This window comes from Abramis brama (assembly GCF_963993115.1).
Source record: "Abramis brama genome assembly, chromosome: 10".
In the NCBI taxonomy this organism is placed as follows: Eukaryota; Metazoa; Chordata; class Actinopteri; order Cypriniformes; family Leuciscidae; genus Abramis; species Abramis brama.
In genome coordinates, this window is record NC_139972.1 from 4,453,768 (window position 1) to 4,473,314 (window position 19,547).

A 19,547-nucleotide genomic window follows, 5' to 3' on the forward strand; every position below is an offset into this window, starting at 1 on the left:
CATCAAACAGGTTCTCCCCACTCAGTGACGCACCCACCGAGAATCAAATTTAAAAGTGTTGGCTAATTGTAATCATAAATTCTCTAAGATTATAATTCACGTCTGCATTAATAATGTTTGACTTCACCAGTCGGAGATCACTAAGATTAACATTAAAGAGGTGTGTGAACTCGCAAGTACAAAGTCAGAAACTGTAAATCGCGCTGGACCCTTCCTGTTCACCGGAGTGATGAGATACTTAACAGACTGTCATCATCACTCAATGGCTGGTTGTCTAAGTGGTAAACAAAAAATAACATAGGATTCAAAGACAATTGGAAAAGAAAATAGTCCAAAACCCTGGTACAACAAGCAAAATTGGGCCCTCAAGAGAGCAGCCAGAAAAATGGAGTGCAACTGGAAGAAAACAAAACTAGAGGTTTTTCGCATTTCGTGGAGAGAGAGCACGATGCTAGAAAAAACTGCTAGATCTGCTTATTTTTCAACCCTCTTAGAATAAAACAAACACAACCCTAGGTATTTATTTGAAACAATGGCTAAATTAACGAAAAATAAAGCTTCTACCTCTGAAGTTTCCAAACAGCATAGCAGTAATGACTTTATGAGCTTCTTTACTTACAAAATTGATAATATTAGAAAGAAAATTATAACTATGCAACCGTCTACTACAGTATCGCATCAGACAGTGCATTGTAGTCTCCCTGAGGAAAAATTCCATTCATTCATTGCTATAGGAGAGGAAGAATTGTCTAAACTTGTTAAATCATCTAAATCAACAACATGTATGTTAGACCTTATACCGGCTATTAAAAGAGATGATTCCAGAGGCCATAGATCCTCTTCTTAATATCATTAATTTATCTTTGTTATCAGGATATGTACCAAAAACTTTTAAGCTGGCTATTATTAAACCGCTTGTTAAAAAACGGCAAATTGATCCTACAGAATTTGTCAATTACAGGCTGATCTTGAATCTACCTTTTCTGTCAAAGGTACTAGAAAAGGCAGAATCCTCACAACTATGTTCCTTTTTAAAAAGAAATAGTATCTGTGAGGATTTCCAGTCAGGATTTAGACAGTACCATAGTAATGACACAGCTCTCATTAGAGTTACAAATGATTTTCTATACTAAATCGGTACTAGGACTGTTGCTGTTCACGCTGTACATAATACCCTTGGGAGATATCATATCATGAATGCAAAGCTGATATAAAAAACTGGATTCGTAATTTCAAACTACTTCATTCTGAAAAAAACAGAGAACGGTTAGTTCATGCGTTCATGATCTCAAGGCTAGATTATTGTAATGCTCTAATGGGTGGTTGCCCTGCACACAATAAACAAACTACAGCTGGTCCAAAACACAGCAGCTAGAGTTCTTACTAAAACCAGGTAGTATAACGGTTCAGTAAACACTGCATTGGCTCCCTATAAAACATTGTATCCATTTTAAAATATTGCTGATTACTTACAAACCACTAAATGGTTTAGCTCCCCAGTACTTGAGCGAGCTCTTAACGCATTATGATCCTTCACGTCTATTTGCGATCTCAAAATTCTGGCCAGTTAATAATACCTACATTACCAAAATCGACTGCTGGCGGTAGATCCTTTTCCTATTTAGCACCAAAACTTTGGAACAGTCTTCCTAACATTGTCCGGGAATCAGACACACTTTGTCAGTTTAAATCTAGACTAAAAACACATCTCGTTAACCTATCATACATTACCAACACACATTACCAACTTCTATAATTCATATCATGTAAAATGTTAAGATGCATAAATTAGGTGAGCCGGAACCGGGAACACTTCCCATAACACCTGATATACTCGTTATATCATACGAAGAATGGCGTCTACGCTAATATTAGTCTCTCTGTTTATCCCAAGTTTTACCGTATTCTCCCTGATCTAGGCCGTATCCAGATCTGATGAAGGGTCTACGCCTAGACACGACGACAACGCAGCCCAGAAGTGTCAACTAGTGTCACGATTCATGTCTGTGTTCCTCTGTCTCATCCTATGTTTAGCAGTCCCCCGTTATGTTGATTAGTCGTCCCAGGTGTTTCTTATTTACCACGCCCCCTTGTTATCTTGTTTAGCTTGTTTGCCTTTGTATTTAAACCTCTGTGCTTCAGTTGTTGTTTGTCGGTCGTTGTTTCATGTAGCTGTTTCCTGTCCTGAGTTCTGTTGTTCTGTTTTTTGACCGAGATTTCTTGTTTGTTTTATTAAAGTAAGTGTTGCACTTGGATTCTATCTCCGCTTCGTCCTTGCCTAGACGTTACAACTAGACTCTCCCCTGTAAAGGCTTCCTTCCTTTTCCTTTACCTCTGTACAGATAAAACGTTATCAAAATGATTCCAGTTCCTATAGGTTTGCACATACCTATAGATTAAGCACGTAATATGCATGTGCATGCCTTCACCACTTTCACAGATTCACGTTTTTGAAGTTTACATGGAGATGATAAAATTCTAAATTTGCATCTTGGAACCTATTTCAAAGTTTGCGTTCTTGAGCCACCAAACACCTTTGTCATGCAAATGAACGACCACAATGCATTAAAAGATCTTACCTCAAATTCTCCAGTTTACAGTGAGTATTCTCCAGTACAGCAAAGAGTGGCTTTACTCCTGAGTCTCCTAGTTTATTCCCAGACAGATCCAGTTCTCTCAGGTGTGAGGGATTTCTCGGAGCTGAAGCCAAAGTAGCACAACCTTCATCTGTGACACCACAGTTCATCAACCTGTAGAGAACAATGACACTCTCTTCACACTCTCTGTAACCCATATGTTTTAAAGATTACTAATAAAGCATCTCTGTATGAAATAAAGTAGCTAATATTCATCTAATCATATTCACACTAAACAGTGTTATAGATGGAGATAGACACTGAGAAAAGATGAATTTGATCAATATAAATGTGGCTTATATACCGCAGTTAGCCAATGCCAATTCTTTCGTTTTGTTGGTTATGTTTATTTGTACGATTAAAGTTACATTTAATGTCTGCCTCCTCCTTCCCTGAACTTTGCTAATAATGAAATAGCCGCAAGTGCTGAAATGCTCATACAGGTCACTTTATTTGACTAATTTAAATTGTGGGGTAGCACAGCATTGTTTTACTTGGTCAAAACAATTTCATCTTTGTGTTATGTTATGTTATAACATTACTCTGTGTGTCTGCTTGATCGCTGGCATGAGACACTTGTTTCACATTGTAGTAAGCTAGATTGATTTTAGAACATCATATTAATAAAAGACGGATGACTTGTGTTGCTAAATGGCATTCAATTAATTAAAATAAATATTGTTTGGTAGAGAAAATGCTTTATTACTGTTTCTACAAATATTGCTCTTTCTGATTATGTTATGTTAGCCACTTGGTACAAACATGTTGCCTGTGGTAAATCAAGAAAACAAGGTATTCAAACAACAAGACTAACTGTGTTGAGCTATATAACAATGATTATTTTCCTGCCGATAAAGGTAACCAAACAGTTGCTCATACGTCTAATAAAACACATACGGCTAGATTGCACCAGCGCAAACCTTCTTTTAGTGTTAAAAAAACTACTGTCCGGATTTACTAAAGACAAGCAGTGAAAAATTAGCACTGAAAAGGTGTGGACGGTTATTTTTGCGGCTGACCTTTTTGCATATGCATTTGTAAGAGTTTCCCTTTGACACGCATAATTTTTGGGAGATGAGCATTTAAATTAGGGTTCACCAATCTCGGTCCTGGAGGGCCACTGTCCTGCAGAGTTTAGCTCCAACCCCAATTAAACACACCTGAACCAGCTAATCAAGGTCTCACTAGGCATACTAGAAACTTTCAAACAGGTGTGTTGGAGCTGGTTGGAGCTAAACTCTGCAGGGACAGCGGCCCTCCAGGACCGAGATTGGTGAACCCTGATTTAAATAAATCACACAAGGTGATTTACTAAGGTTTGTACTAGTCAATTTACTGGTATTTGCACCATTATTTACCATAAACCAGATGTTAATTTGCGCTGCTCTTGGTAGATTGTGCTAATCAGTATGGAAATTATCCCAGAACTTTCCACTCCCATCTGCACTTGCAATCACGCTAATTTGCCCTCTTTAGTAAAGTTCCGGAAATCGAGGGTAATGTGGATATGTCATTGACAGACGACACAATGACAGGCCGTTACACTGGTTAAAATGGAAGATTTCTCTGGATTTTAACATTTTTGGAAACATTTGGGATAATGCAAATACCCAAGTCAACAAAATATATATCATTCCTCTTCAGTTATCAGAAATTAATATTCTTCATTTTGCTTATCTTTCAGTACCTCTTTTTATCATCATATTTTTTGATAGTTTATTTGTTTGTGTACTATTTTTGTTCCATTAGTTTAGTTTTGTTGTGTGTAAATTGTCTCAGGTTACTTTTTTGTAACCCTGTTCCCTGAAAAAGCGGGAATGAGATGCTGTACTGGAGTGCTTTGGGAATGCATCTTTGTATGACCAGCTGTGAATAATGTGTGTAACACATCAATTAAATTGACATCAAACTTGACAGCCTCAGATGGTGACCTCACTGGAATGCACGCTTGTCAGAGGCTATAATTAGATATGCCGCAGGTGCATCCTCGGGAATCACTTTGTCTGAAGAATGGTCCTGGGACATCCTCAGTGCGGCAAAGAAATACAGCATTTCATTCCCCCTTTTTCAGGGAGAAGTGGAGAGGACATTGCGCTGTCCCTTGAGAGGCGAAGAGGACACCACTGCTTCGAAAATTCTCTCCCAAATCTGCTTTCAAGGATGTAATTCACCCTAAAGGACAGGAATTTATAGCAGAACCTGCACCTAAAGCAGAACCTGCTGCGCTGGCCTGTTCAGACGGTGCGAACACAGTCCGCCACAATGATTTATGTAGGTGACTACCGTAGTGTTTTCCACCCGCACTAGATCATGGTAGCCCCTTTACTGGTGGAGGAAGTACTTCAGGGCTAGAAATACAGCCCTCAATTCAAGGCAATTGATGTGCCAATCAAGATGATGACCTCACCAGATCCACTGGGCTGGGAGGCCACCTAAGACTGCTCCCCAGCCCGTATGGGAAGCATCTGTTGTCAGCATCTGACAACATTAGCATCTGCAATGACAACACGCACCTAGAGTTGGACTCAAGGTGAGAAACAGGAGTCTGAGCCACATAAAAACGGAACGAAGCCGCAGCGCATAAAACTTCCCATTTTCAACACAATCATCTTGATAGTTAGCATCTTGAACTTGAATGTTCTGAAGGAATGATTCAAGTCACGAAGATCTAAAATCGGATGCAACCCCCCATCATTCTTAGGAACCAGAAAGTACCAACTGTAGCAGCCTGTCTCTCTTTCTGAGAGGGGAGAATGTTCCATGGCCCCTTTGCCCAGAAGAGATTACAGCTCTCGTGACAGCAAATGCACCTGCTCCGGGACAGTAGTGGAGACCACGCCGTTGAAACTAAAATTTAAGTGCCCCCAACTAAGCAAGCCAAAGGTGACAGTGGCAAGTAACCAAAACTCCATCAACAGAATGGAGAAAAAAACCTTGGGAGAAACCGGGCCAGTTCTCCTCTCCAGTTCTCCTTATTTTTTATTATTATTTAATTTAAGACCCAAGAAGAGATAACCGACAGTATTTTTCATGCTGGCAAATTCTCCAAAAAGGGGTTCCAATTTCAATTCTTACTGTTGGGGGGATGTTAAATGTTCTCTGTCCTGAGAGATAGCAGGAAGTGACAGAACATTCAACATTTCACTGCCTCCCGAATCACCAGAGGTGGCGGGAGTGTTGGAGTGGTTTTGTGAGGATGTTGGGAAAGAGCTGGTTGATGTATCTTTACGCGCCCCATCCTGAGGGGGAACACCCCCCACAGACCTGGGCACAAGCCTATTAGGACTTCCTCTTCTAAGAGACAACAGTATTAACATCAGGTCTCTTTTGAGGCTGTTGAGTGCGACGAGCCGGCCCCCAGTCTTTACGAGGGGGAGCACGACCCACCACACATTCTTTATGGGCCTCTCTTCTCTGAGAAGGACCAGGTTGGGGCTGGAGGGACGACAGCCGCTCCCCTTGAGTGTGGCGAGGAAGAAACTTCACAAAAGCCACTTCATGTTTCTTAACCTCCCGAAATCTGCTGACTACTGTGTTAACAGAGTCGTGAAACAGACTGGAAGGTGAGGGGCGCACCCATTGAATGAGCCGCCGCCTAGTCTATGGCTTGACGAAGCTCAGAGAAGGCTTCTTCGTCGATCGTACCAGTCGCACTCAAATCCTTCAGCAGATTAGCCTGGTATGCTTGTAACACCACCAGTCTGACCTGCTGCTTGAAACGCTTTCCCCACCAGCATGGAAGTTGTCCTGCATGGCTTGGTAGGGAGATTTGGTTTCTTTAATGGGGTCATATGATGGTTCTTAAAAGAACATTATTTTGTGTATTTGATTTAATGCAATGTGTTTACGTGATTTTAGGTTCAAAAAAGTAATTATTTCAGATATCAAACACATTAACTGTGATTATGTTGAATTCTGTGATTCATGTAAAATTATTAAAATTATTAATTACAATCCTAAACACTCTGATTTGGTCTCACTATGAACTATTTAAAAATATGTCTCTCTGAGCACCAGATCATGGGACGATCAGAGAGATTATCTTACCTCAAATTCTCCAGTTTACACTGAGGATTCTCCAGTACAGCAAAGAGTGGCTTTACTCCTGAGTCTCCTAGTTTATTCCCAGACAGATCCAGTTTTCTCAGGTGTGAGGGGTTTAATCTCAGAGCTGAAGCTAGAGCAGCACAACCTTCATCTGTAACGCCACAATAACTCAACCTGTAGAGAACAATGACACACTCTTCACTCTCTCTGTAACCCATATATGTTTTGAAGATTAATAAAGAATCTCTGTATGGTATAATGTAGCTGATATTCATCTAATCATGTTCACACTAACAGTGTTATAGAATGAGACAGAAACCAAGAAAATATAAATTTGATCAATATAAATTTGAATTAAATGAGATTCCTCAGTTATCAGAAATTAATATTCTTTTTTTTTTTTTTGCTTATCTTTCTGCACCTTTATTTTCATCACCATGTTTAATTGTTTGTGTACTATTTTTATTTAATTAGTTTAGTTTTGGTCTGACTATAAACTATTTAAAAATGTGTCTCTCTGAGCACCAGATCATGTGGCTTTCCTCCTCAGGATCTTACCTCAAATTCTCCAGTTTACAGCGAGGATTCACCAGTCCAGTAGAGAGCTGATTCACTCCTGAGTCTAGTTTATTATATGACAATTCCAGTTCTCTCAGGTGTGATGGGTTTGATTTTAGAGCTGAAGCCAGAGCAACACAACCTTCATCTGTGACACCACACTTCCACAACCTGTAGAGAACAATGAAACACTCTTCACTCTCTCTATAACCGATATATGTTTTAAAGATTACTGATAAAGCATCTCTGTATGATATAATGTAGCCAAGCCAAGTTTATTTATATAGGACAGTTCATGCACTATGGTAATTCAATGTGCTTTACACAGAAAGGAATTAAAATAATCACAAAATAAAAGCAAGGACAATTAAAAGTTATAAAAGGATTTTAAAAGGATATTAAAAGAGATATAAAGATGATACAGTTATAAAAAGAATTAAGAGTAAAAATATTATACATAGATAAACTTTTCATCTGGCAAAACACTGCATGTGTATCATAATTTGCACAGCTGCTTGTTTTGCTGTGAGATTTTTCCATGTTGATTGTACCATGTCTGTGGTGTTCTTCCGACTCGCCTAAGAAATCTATTTAACATCTCCTATAAACCTGATTTTTCCCTATTGTAAGGATGGATTCAAGAATTCAAACCTGCAATAAAACAATAAAATTCACTAATCTGAAGAAGAGATCTATGGGACAGAGAGCACAACACAACTGGCCCAATCTCATCTCTTCCCCCCATGCTTAGTTCCTGACTCTGCACACTATCTTCTCCCCTACAGGTCTCATTCAGTCATGCAAATCTCACAAACCTACTGTCTCCAGCTGTTTTATGAGAGGTCAAAATAAATACTTCTGGTGTGAATGGTAAAGGGGTTTCATTCCTGCAGCAGCAGAACAGTCAGAAAAAAGAAAGCAATGCCTGTTCTTCTGATGTGGGAGATGCCCCAATAAAGATTGTTGATAACCATTTATCTTTATCCCCCAAACTCAGGTGTCACCACTTGGGGCACGAGAAAGGGTCCAACGAAAGCTGAATAAATATTTGGGTGCTAGATGTTTATTGTTCTTTTGTTCCACTTGGGTATTTAAAGGGAATTGGCAAACCACTCAAGGAAGCATCTGTAAACAGAACTTCCCACACTGTTGCTGTGTGTCTCTATTGCCATGTATGCTGACTCTTTCAAACTATTTTTGATATTGCATTTTGAATTATGTTTGTATTGTATGCTGATCAGTTATGTATTGTGTATTCTGTTTAATCCTTTTAATTGATGCTTAATTCTGCCTGGCAAAATAAATGTTACATCTTGATTTATTCTGAAGTATTCTGAAATCATTATTTTAATGGATTATAAGGAGGCTGGTGCTACCGCAAATCTTATTTAAGGTAGGTCAAACTAAAGGCGCATGTATGAACGGAGCAGTAGGCACGTCATCTGAAGACCTTTTGATTTCTGTCTATCACTGATTTAGCAAGTTGTATGGAAATGGCTAAAATAAACTACACTTTTTTGTACGAGTGAGCAGTAGGCAACCGACTTAAGAGGTATTAGCAAACCCTACATCCACTGACTAAAATCAGAATTAGCAAGTTTGTGACCATGAGAAACACGATCCGGCCGACGTGATCTCTATGCGGCATTGGGTCCATAATTAATTAATAACTGAAAGTATGGCATGCCAAGAATAATCAAAGCTCTAAATTAAATCACAATTCATCTTTTGATCAGCTGTTAAGATAGAAAATCAGTAAAAAAATCTGAGTCTGATTAAATTATTTATGGTGTCAGAATTAAAATCACGCTGAATTCCCTTCAACCACGACACTGGATACCGTTTTTGGGCCAGTGGGTGGAGTTTACACTATAATCAGACAGGAGGAACTCTAGGACTGACTCAGGGGGGTCATCTTGGGTTCACTTCCCCACCAGTCCGCACCCCAAAGATTTGTTCAGAAGCTCTAGGAATGGAATCTATCCTGTCCGCACCCCACAGAACCTCAAGTTTAATTACACGTCAAACTCACTACTCCACCACAGTCCCAGGTCATCAGCATGGTTTCATCTCTCAATTTACCCAATTCAATCATTTATGTTTGTCTCTTACCCAATTCTCAGTGCCATTTGAGTTCAGTTTAGAATCAAAAGGAGGATACAAAAATAAAATACAGTGTAATCAGTCGGACGTACAGTGGCACAGTACTCATTCAGTAAATGCCAGCTGTAGCTGATATTCATCTAATCATTTTGTTATGTCCTGGGGAAGTATAATATGCACATATGTTTTGGGGTGTGCATTTTACCCTATTTGGGTGTGTTTTTGCCATGTGCTTTCTGTCTCTCTCCCTTACTTGCCTGTCTTGCGGTTAATTAGCCACAGCTGATGCTTGTAAGGAGTGTGCTACAAAGAGTAACCACTATAGCTAGCTGTGTCCCAAAGTTAAGGCTGCGTCCTTCGAAGGCCGTATTTGAAGGCCGGATGGCCGTATTTGAAGGCCGATTGCGTCACCGCGGCGCGACGAAGGACGTCCCAATTCAAAGGCTGCATCCTTGGAAGGTCGCATTTGAAGGCAGATTGCGTCATCGCGGCTCGATGAAGGCTGTCCCAATTCAGTTCTGCATCCCTCGAAGGCCGTATTCGAAGGCCGGTTGCGTCATCGCGCCGCGACGAAGGCTACCCTGATTCAAAAGCGACGCCAAATGCACCCTTCGTTTCCCCGTGAAAAGAAGGATACATAAATGGACACTTAGCAGCCTATCCTACCCTATTCTACCCCATAAGTCATTGCGCGCCGTTGACAACAGCATTTATTTATTTATTTTTAAAGGCGGACGAGACTAGAGATTGGTGGTGGACAGCAAATTCACATTTAAATGCAAGTATTATGTTTTCATTTACTCAAATAGCTAGCGAAACCAGAGTTAAAGTTTCTTATAAACTTCTTCTTAACTCCTTCGTCACCATTGCGTGGCTACATTTATCAGGTAGTTTCAGGCAAAACTTGTGGTAATAACGTTATTAGTTTAACGACCTATTTGTAATATTTGCACTTGTGTATTATAATAAATATCACTCACCCAATAAAGCCCAAAACAATAAGAAAAGCAGTAGATAAGGCAATGGGGTTTCACTTTTATGTGTTTTTGTAGTGCTGACTGTCATGCAAGCTATGTGGTTTGAACCAAATTTTAGTAGGCTATACAGAAATATGATTTCTTAAGTATTTTGTATGCATGTCTTGATGTGTCATATTTTGCAGTGTTAACAATGCACTTAAGATTGCTCCTCTGTGTTAAGTACCCTTTTCTGCTTTTTTAGAACAATTCAGGAAAAAATGGGTCTATATATATATATATATATAAAGAAAATTAATACACACATCTTTGCTGAAATGTATTGTCCTGTTGTTGTTAACAAGCCATGGTTCATTTGCTCTGCCTTTAGGATTGCAAGTGTCCTGGGACAGGAGAGGGTGTGAGTGGGAAACCCACTGCTGAAACTTGGCCCTGGTTTGTCCTCATGGATGAGGTGTTGGGACAGAGGCATTGCACCAACCCCCCTGTCCTCATCGCCTCAATCCCTGAGGACACACCAGGGCCGAGTTCAGTAGTGGGTACCCACGGTGAGGAGGAGCCAGAGGCAGCAGCACCAGCACCACCAGTAGCAGCACCAGTAGCAGCACCAGCAGGAGCACCAGCACCAGCACCAGCACGAAGGCGGCGAGACAGGACAAGTTTTTGGACTTGATCAGAGAAGAAATGCAACTAGAGAGGGAGGCAGAGGCGAGGAGAGCACAGGAGAGTAGGGAGAGAATGATTGAAAAATATATATATTTTCTACATATTCTTGTTTAACTTTTTTTCACTTTTATTTTTTAAAAGAAAAATTATGTACATTTATTTTTATGCAACTTTAAATGTATAAATAAAAGAGAATTAATTGTTCTGGACAATTTTATTTGAAAAAATAAAAAGGTATAGAATTTGTTTCATGTAGAAAGTATTACTGTCATTACAAAAATACTTTCTACATGAAACAAATTCTATACCTTTTTATTTTTTCAAATAAAATTGGTAAATGAAAATCATTTGTTCTATAGGCTACATTAAAGTACTTTTTCCAACTATTTACAAAATACGTTAAACATATCAAAATCAACATAAACATTTAATTTTACAATACATAAAATAAGAAAAAAATGATGTAGACTCTTATTGAGCTGAGCCGCTGGACCGGGATGGGCTGCCCCTGGTAATGCCTCCTGCTGGTGGGACATCATCTGGGATGGTCTCCAGAGTGTTTGAGTGCATATTTCCACTCCACTAAGTTGTCTACCAACAGGTTTGCAGGGCTGATTCAATCGACGGCTTTCTGAAAAAAATACTTTTAATAACTGCTGCATTTATATTAGGCTACTACTGCATTACTGCATAGGCTATGTTGCATTTTACTTCTGTATATTTTCAATATACAATAATATCTGGTTGTTACATTATATACTTTTGTGTAGTTTAATGTAATCATATTGTGATGTGAGGGAAAAAAGTACTTCAGTAGGTTACTTCACATTTGTAAGTGAATACTTAACGAAATATGCAGTTCCGAAAATTAAAGTAACAAAATGTAGGCTTATTGTCACAATATTAACAAATTGTTGCTAACTACAGCAGCGTCCCATATCAAAGGGCGCATCTGACGCGCTCGGACCGGTCTAGCTTACGAAGGATTGTTCTTGTCGCCTGGCAACCGTGACAGCTGCAGATGACGAGCGCGAGAAATACTGGACGTTTTATATTCAAACAGGGCTAAACCGAAAATACATGACCTGGCAGCGCTGGGGCTGAAACATCCTCACCATGTCCTCCAGTAAAATATAAAACATAAAAATAACAATAGCCAATTCTGGCTCCATAGCTGTTTACTCAGTTATCAAAATGAATGATCAGGATAGCAGCTGTCCTCTTGCACCGTTGCTTGGCGCCATGAGCGGTGATCGGGAACACCTGGTTGCACAATTAGGAAATCCTAGGAAGGCTACATGGTGCGTCCTTCAGAGGACGCATAGGCTGCATCCTTGAAGTCTGCGTCCTTCGAAGGATGCAGCCTTCACATTGGGACACAGCTGCTGTATCCCAATTCAGAGTGTGCATCCTTCGAAGGCTGCTAAAAATGTGTCTCTCTGAGCACCAGATCATGGGACTATCAGAGAGATTATCTTACCTCAAATTCTCCAGTTTACAGTGAGGATTCTCCAGTGCGGTAGAGAGATGCTTCACTCCCAAGTCTCTTAATTTATTCTCAGACAGATCCAGTTCTCTCAGGTGTGAGGGGTTTGATCTCAGAGCTGAAGCCAGAGCAGCACAACCTTTATCTGTGATACCACACTTACTCAACCTGTAGAGAACAATGACACACTCTTCACTCTCTCAGCTTAAAACATAGAAGGCCGCAAAATATACAGGGCTGTTTCCCAAAGCCAGTGGTGTGAAGTATTTGAGTAAATGTAATTAGTTACCAGACATGTTCACAAGTTCACAACTGCAGTGCAGTGTGTTACTAAGCAACTTGCAGGGGAGACCCTGAATTTCCTCAGTATTCTCAGATGGTACAGCATTGCCTGGCCTTTTTTTTTTTACTTGGGCTTGAATGAGATGATTCCAGGTCAAATCCTCACAGATGATAACTTCAACTGATAGAATGCACTGTAGCACAATACTACGATATTTCTAAAAAAAGTAAATCGTGGAGAAATGTTATCGTTCACACCCCTAGTGTGACAGATCGCTGTAGCACCTCAGTTAAAGCGGCAACACAGAGCATAAGTGAAAGGGTTATCTATTCCTCTTTACTAGTTATAGCATGAAAGAAACATGAATGAATATTAGGATCACTCAATCACCTCAACTCACAGCAGAGAATATATATTTACCTCAGCTAAAACATTAGCTAAAACATAACAGTAATTAATTTTAATAATTTCTCAGTTTGTAAAAATGAACAGAAAAACATTTAAAGTAATGCTCTTACAACAGAAGCCTAGCAGGTCAGATAGGTGGAGGATTTAAAACCTGAAGTGTGACACTCATAGTTTTTGTTAAACCAATCATTTATAAATGTTATAAATTTATATTATAAATTCCAATGTTTAAACAGTGATGATTGTTATCAGTGTTACTTACTCAGCTGATCTAGTTGCTGTAACCACAGGCAGCAGCTTCTGAAGAACTTCATCTGCTGTGTTTTGTGCTTTCAGGGTGACAAATGCATCACTATTTGAAAATAAAAAATAAATAAGTTAATCATTAATGCTTACAATAGTAATAATTAATATTATAAGTAAATACTACATTAAATACCCTCAAATATTTTTCAATTAAAGGGTTCCTTGATTATGATTTCACTTTTTTAACTTTAGTTAGTGTAATGTTGCTGTTTGAGCATAAACAACATATGAAAAGTTACAACGCTCAAAGTTCAATGCAAAGGTAAATATTTTCTTTTACAGAAATTGCTTTTTAAGGACTACAACAAATGGCTGGTAGGGACTACAAAGAGCTTCTTCCCAGGTTGGTGACATCTCAAACCCTAAAATTTACATACACCCTGCCCCCAGGAACACGCAAAAAAGGGGGAGAGGCCATGTTGGGTTGCTTTAGAGAACATTACAGTATTGACGTAGTGTGTTAGTTTACTGTAGCTTTTGTAAGCAAGTGCTTTTGTAAGATGGTTCACCACCCCTTAGGAAAATTATCCATGATTTTGTGATCGATTACTGTTTGTATTACCACCGTTTTCCGACAAATATGATTAAATGGTGGATAACATTGTGTCTATAATCTATCAGAAACAAAAAAACAAACAAACATACCACTCTGCAAGCACGAATTTCACAGAATGGGAGAAAGGAGGCGGGAACCAGCAAACATTTAAAGACTTTTAATAATAAAATAAAACAAATACAAAACGAAAGTAAAGGCAGCAGCCCCTCACGGACAACTGTTGCCAAATATAATAAGCTTTTTTTTTTTTGAGTATCTAACTGTGGAAGCTACTAAATGTATTAAGCCAACACAGATTTGTTTATTCTTCTTCTTGTAAATGTTGCTGTGGCCGGTCTATTAGTCTGCATTTACACTACAACAGTGCACAGATCCATTTTGACATATCGGGCCCTATTTTAACGATCTGAAATGCAAGTATCAAATGCAAAACGCAAGTAACTTTGTGGGCGGATCTCGGGCACTGTTGCTATTATACCGATGCGATAAATGGCTCTTGCGCCCGACGCAAATCTAAAATGGGTTGGTCTGAAGTAGCTTCATTATTCATAGGTGTGGTTTGGGCGTAACGTGAAATTCCCTTTAAGAGCAGGCACGCTTGTTCCAAGGCGGATTGCTATTATAACGGCAGATTTGCCAGGAGCACGCCAGGAGAGGTTCACACCCGAGGAGACCGACGTTCTCGTCAGGGCCTTAAAAGACAGAGAAGTGACATTGTATGGGGATGGGAGAAACCCACCCATATTAGCTTCGGTTAAACAGCCATATAATAATTTGGGTAAATGTGTAAGCTAGATTTATGCCTATTTTTTTCACATCTTCATGGACACAACAATGATTTCCCTTGTGTGTTAAATTTTTTCTTGTAATAATGTATGATTTGCAAAAATGAAAACTGCTGCTTCTGTTTAGATGAGAGAATAAAAGTTTATGCATGCTGTGCACATGCTAGGCTACATTATGGCCAAGCATGCACCCTTAAAATAGCATATGAATAACATGCGCAACACGCCACTGACTTTAGACTAGGTTTTAACTGGTCAGTGGAGGAATTGTTTTCTAAACCTGCAAAATAGCATCAGGGAACGTTTGCGCCGGAACACGCCTCCTCTTCTTGCTGCACCGCCCCGGGAGCGCAAGTTCATTCCCTAATTTATCGACGTGCGTCTGTGGAGGGAAAAGTCTGCTGTGCGCGGGTGCAAAATAGGAATGATACATGCGTCGGTGTACAAAGTCAATTGCGCTGGGTGCAAGATAGGGCCCATCATATTTTTGTGTCCCGTCCGTTGCTTTGGTTATCTCTGTCAACCATTGCAATTTCAGGAGTGATTAAAAAAACAATAATTTAGTGAATTCACTCCCATAATCAGACATCCCACCTCTCCCAGAATTTCTGGGAGTCTCCCGCATTTTGATCTTGGGTGCGTCACTCATCCGCATCACTCCCGGATAACAGAAAATGGGCAAAGAGGAAACTACGCCCAGCTAGCTCGACGTGATCATGTTAGCTCAGGCTAAGGAGCTAATGCTATATGCTACTGGCAGTACAGTTGCAAATGCTGTGCCAAGTGTGCGACAGCACAGGGCCTCACGCTAAAGTAACAGCTGACTTGATGTAAAACCAATAGTTAAAGTTCATGTTTTTGCCCTTAGAAATACTATAATAGTTAAAAGACATAGCACTGTATTATTCTGTTAGTTAAAAATGTATTATGCAGTAACTTACAATACTGATCTGAGTGCACGCGTATGTGTGTGTGTGTGACACAGTGATTCATGCGCATACATGTCAGTCAGCGCGGCATCGCACGTCAAGTTCGTAGAGAGCTTTATTCAGTCCATTTTGAATTCTGATTTTGGTCGCCTCTCAAATGGGTTAAACCATAGATATTACCTCAGAACTTCAAGTAAATGCACTAGAAATCCGCGCTCATTCAAGGATGTGCATCATTGCATGAACAAAGAGAAAGCAATGACACCTGCAGGATTTCATCTGACGGTACTTTTTATTTAACACTAATAAAAAGTTAAATAAGCATATATAGTCTATCTGTTCCGTGAGAACAACGGTACCGCAGAACGAGTGTAGCCTCTATATCTATAGATGTTTTTAAATCTGAAAACTCCAAAAAGCAACAAAAACTGCATGTTCACAGAGGAAAACAACTGAAAAACAGCACTGGTTGTTCTCTCAATATTCGACAACGACGGAATCCAAAGGTGTGGGTGGAGGAAATAACCCCCCAAAAAAAAGCACAAACACAGCAGAGATGCCAAGTTCAGTGACTGGAATTAGCTGAGGTGACGTGACACATAACAGACAGCAGACAAACGGCTATCAGTGACAGCAGCCGCAATCCACCTGTCACTCAGGTGGCCACGCCCTTAATTATGCAGAACTTTAAGGCTTAATATAATTTAAATGGATGAGCTATACAAAAATTCACCCCCCTCACAGTTGCCATGAAGGGCAAAATTAGCTATATAGAAGGCTGTAAAGGCTGAAGGCTGGAATATTTTTCCAGGCTGTAAACATTTTTTTCTGCTGTAAAGTTGGACATTTTAACATAGGGCATATATGGAATTGACTCCCTTTTGGAGTCTGTCCAACTGTGGCCAGTTGATGAACTGCAGTTTAATTAATTTCTGTGTTGGCTTCACAAAAGAGACTGGAAGGTTGCCGCTCTGTTTAACATGGCTTGTCAGGTGCTTTGACAGATGCGTGTGCTGTTTAATGTGTGACATGTTTCCTCAGCACAAAACTTTAATTTTGCGATTATATCCTTACCTGTAAATGTTTCAAATTCACGCGAGTATTTCCATTTTGCACAAAGGCTCACCCCTGACAGTCTGCATTAAACTTCAGACTTAACTGAATGAGCGCAAGTGCGCGGACGCACGTCAAACAGGTGGAGCGCATTAAAGAGGGAGACAATATTCAGTGCAAAAATAATCATTTTGCTGAAATATCTTTTGTTGGATGTTAAATTTAGGTTTAAAAGTCAACATGTAATTCAAATATTTTATGAGAGTGGTAAGTATAAAGGGATAACAGCATGTAATTGAATATAAATGTAAGACGCTTCTTAAATTTACAGGAAAAAAGAATGACAGTAACAGGTTCCCTTTCAGTCACATTCAACTGAACTGAACTGATGAATTGGGAAATCACCTGAGAGCCCCTTTTGGAGCCTTCTTTTGTAAACTAAACGAGCCAATGCACATTGGCGTGCGAGATTTGCATCACATTGCGATCGCATTTCAGCTTTTCATTTCCTCTCTAATATTATCAATCTTGTAAGTAAAGAAGTTCATAAAGACACATTACAGTTGTGCTGTTTGGAAACGTCAGAAGTTGAAGCTATTTTTTGTAAATTTAACCACTGTATCAAATAAATATCCAGGGTTGTGTTTGTTTTCTTCTAAGAGAGTCGAAAACTAAGCAGTTTTTAAGGCCATTCTGGATGAAATAATGCTTTCTTTCCAAAGCAAAAATCTCTAGTTTTCTTCCAGCTTAGCTCCACTTTTTGGGCTACTCTCTTACTCTCTACAATTATCTTTAATCTTCTGTAAGCGCAGAGGAGCAATTGTGTCTAATGTGTTGGAAAAGAAAGAGTCAATAGCTCCCTTTCGTCCTGGGAACTCCGACGTGTCGTCGGGGGAGTCCCCTGACGAATTGGGATCACGCTAGGGCGACACGCCTACCAACGCGGGTATAAAGGCGGAAGTAAACATTGCGTCAGTGCTTTTTGCTTCAGAGCCATCCAGTGTGTCTCTGTGTGAGCTGCTGCTCTTCGGAGAGTTATTTCTACGAGTCATCTTTGGGAAGAGGATTCTCTCTGGTGCTGGTGTGACAGCGCTCCAGCGACCATCGCTTCATGCCTGCTGCTGAGTTTTTTGTTTTCTCTTTAAAAAAAAGAGCTGTTTTCACAGCTGGTAGTGGGTGAGTGCAGCACACGGGCTTGCAGTTTCCCCGTTGTGTCTGCCGCGGTGGTCCCTCAGTGCTTCGGCACGTGTACAGAGAGTACTCCCTCTCTTTCTAAAAGAGCATCACGGGCGTTTCGCGTCCTTTCTGGATGCGGTCGACTTCTCCCTCAGGAAGATGGTCATAAACACTGCCTCTTGTGTTTGGGCTTAAGGCACGCTGAGGCAGCATTTGTGAACGAGTCATGTTCTCATTGCGGGAACATGACTCTGGCGATGCTGCGTTCGAGACTGAGAACCCTGAAACATGGGGGAGTCCCTTCAGCGAATCCCCGATCTAGTTCGTCTGCCGGTTCAGTTCGGCAGACGGCTACTTCGGTGATTCCTGTTGGTGCCTATGAGGATTACAGTGAAGAACGTCCCGTCTGGTGAAAGATCCTCACGGGCTTCTCACTCCTCTACTAGCTCGTTGCCATTGGCTGTCCCGGTGGAGCTTCCGGAGCCGCCTCGTGCGGTTCCGGTTGTCTCCCTCAGGGAGCTGCCTGAGGACCAGATATCGATCGCGGCATCGGAGGGAGAGGAGTCATCTTCTGGTGATGACTCAGCGGGACTACCCCCTTCGGGTGTGGTGGCTTCGGCTGAGTTGGATCCGGAAATGGCCGCTATGCTCGAACAGGCGGCCACGAATGTCAGGCTTGCGTGGAACCCTCCACCGGGTCCCGAACCTTCGCGGCTGGATGATTGGTGTCTCATGGATGACTGGTGGCCAGCCAAGACTTCCTCAACTCCTCATGCACTTCCGGGAAGAATGGTACCGGAGCAGACTGTGGGGCAACGACACAGCCCGCTCCGGTACCATTCTTCCCGGAAGTGCATGAGGAGTTGAGGAAGTCTTGGCTGGCCCCTCTGGCAACCAGACGTAGACAACCTTCCTCACCACTATTGATGGCGGAGTGGCGCACGGGTACGAGGGAATCCCCCCAGTGGAGCGGTCTATCGCGATGCAATTGTGTCCGAAGACCACTTCCTCCTGGCGGGGTGCCCCTTCACTCCCCTTCCGCGCCTGTAGGTTTTCCTCTGGTCTGACCAGGGATGCCTACATGGCGTGTGGAGACGCCGCTTCCGCCCTGCATGCTATGGCGCTGCTGCAGGTCCACCAGGCCAAGGCACTCCACGTTCCCTGGGTCGAGCGATGTCCACCTTGGTGGTCCAGGAGCGCCACCTATGGCTTACCCTTGCGGATATGTGGGAAGCGGGGAAGAACAAACTTCTCAACTTCCCCATATCCCAAGGGGGCCTCTTTGGCGACGCGGTGGAGAGCTTCGCCCAAGAGTTCTCCGCCACCCAGAAGCAGTCGGAGGCAATACGGCACGTCTAGCACAGAAGGCGGACTGCTGCTGGTCTGTCCCCTGTGGTTGTAGAGCCTCCGGCTGCTCGTCGCCTCCGGCTGCTCGTCGCCGAGGGCGCCCTCCCGCGACCGCTCCGCCTCCCGGGCAGCAGTCTAACCCGAGGCGGCGGAAGTCCGGTCGTAAGAGGGCTGCGCAGCCCGCTCCAACGCCTCCGGCCCCTTCCCAGAAGAAGAGAGGCGGGAAGCGTC

General features: G+C 41.4%; 1 protein-coding gene across 2 annotated transcripts in view; it reads right to left on the bottom strand.

Moving 5' to 3' along the window:
* The window catches only part of LOC311091347 (NACHT, LRR and PYD domains-containing protein 3-like), a 233,402-nt gene that overhangs the window by 117,289 nt on the left and 96,566 nt on the right, over positions 1–19,547 (bottom strand). The window contains exons 8-12 of one of the 2 annotated variants that reach the window (XM_084127252.1): positions 13,427–13,516; positions 12,468–12,641; positions 7,242–7,412; positions 6,684–6,857; positions 2,580–2,750 (exon numbers count right to left, since the gene is read on the bottom strand). The exons of the other annotated variant lie outside the window; for it this stretch is intronic. Coding sequence (XP_083983378.1) covers positions 2,580–2,750; positions 6,684–6,857; positions 7,242–7,412; positions 12,468–12,641; positions 13,427–13,516 — 780 coding nt within the window. The remainder of the gene's footprint in view (positions 1–2,579; positions 2,751–6,683; positions 6,858–7,241; positions 7,413–12,467; positions 12,642–13,426; positions 13,517–19,547) is intronic. 2 annotated transcript variants of the gene reach the window in all.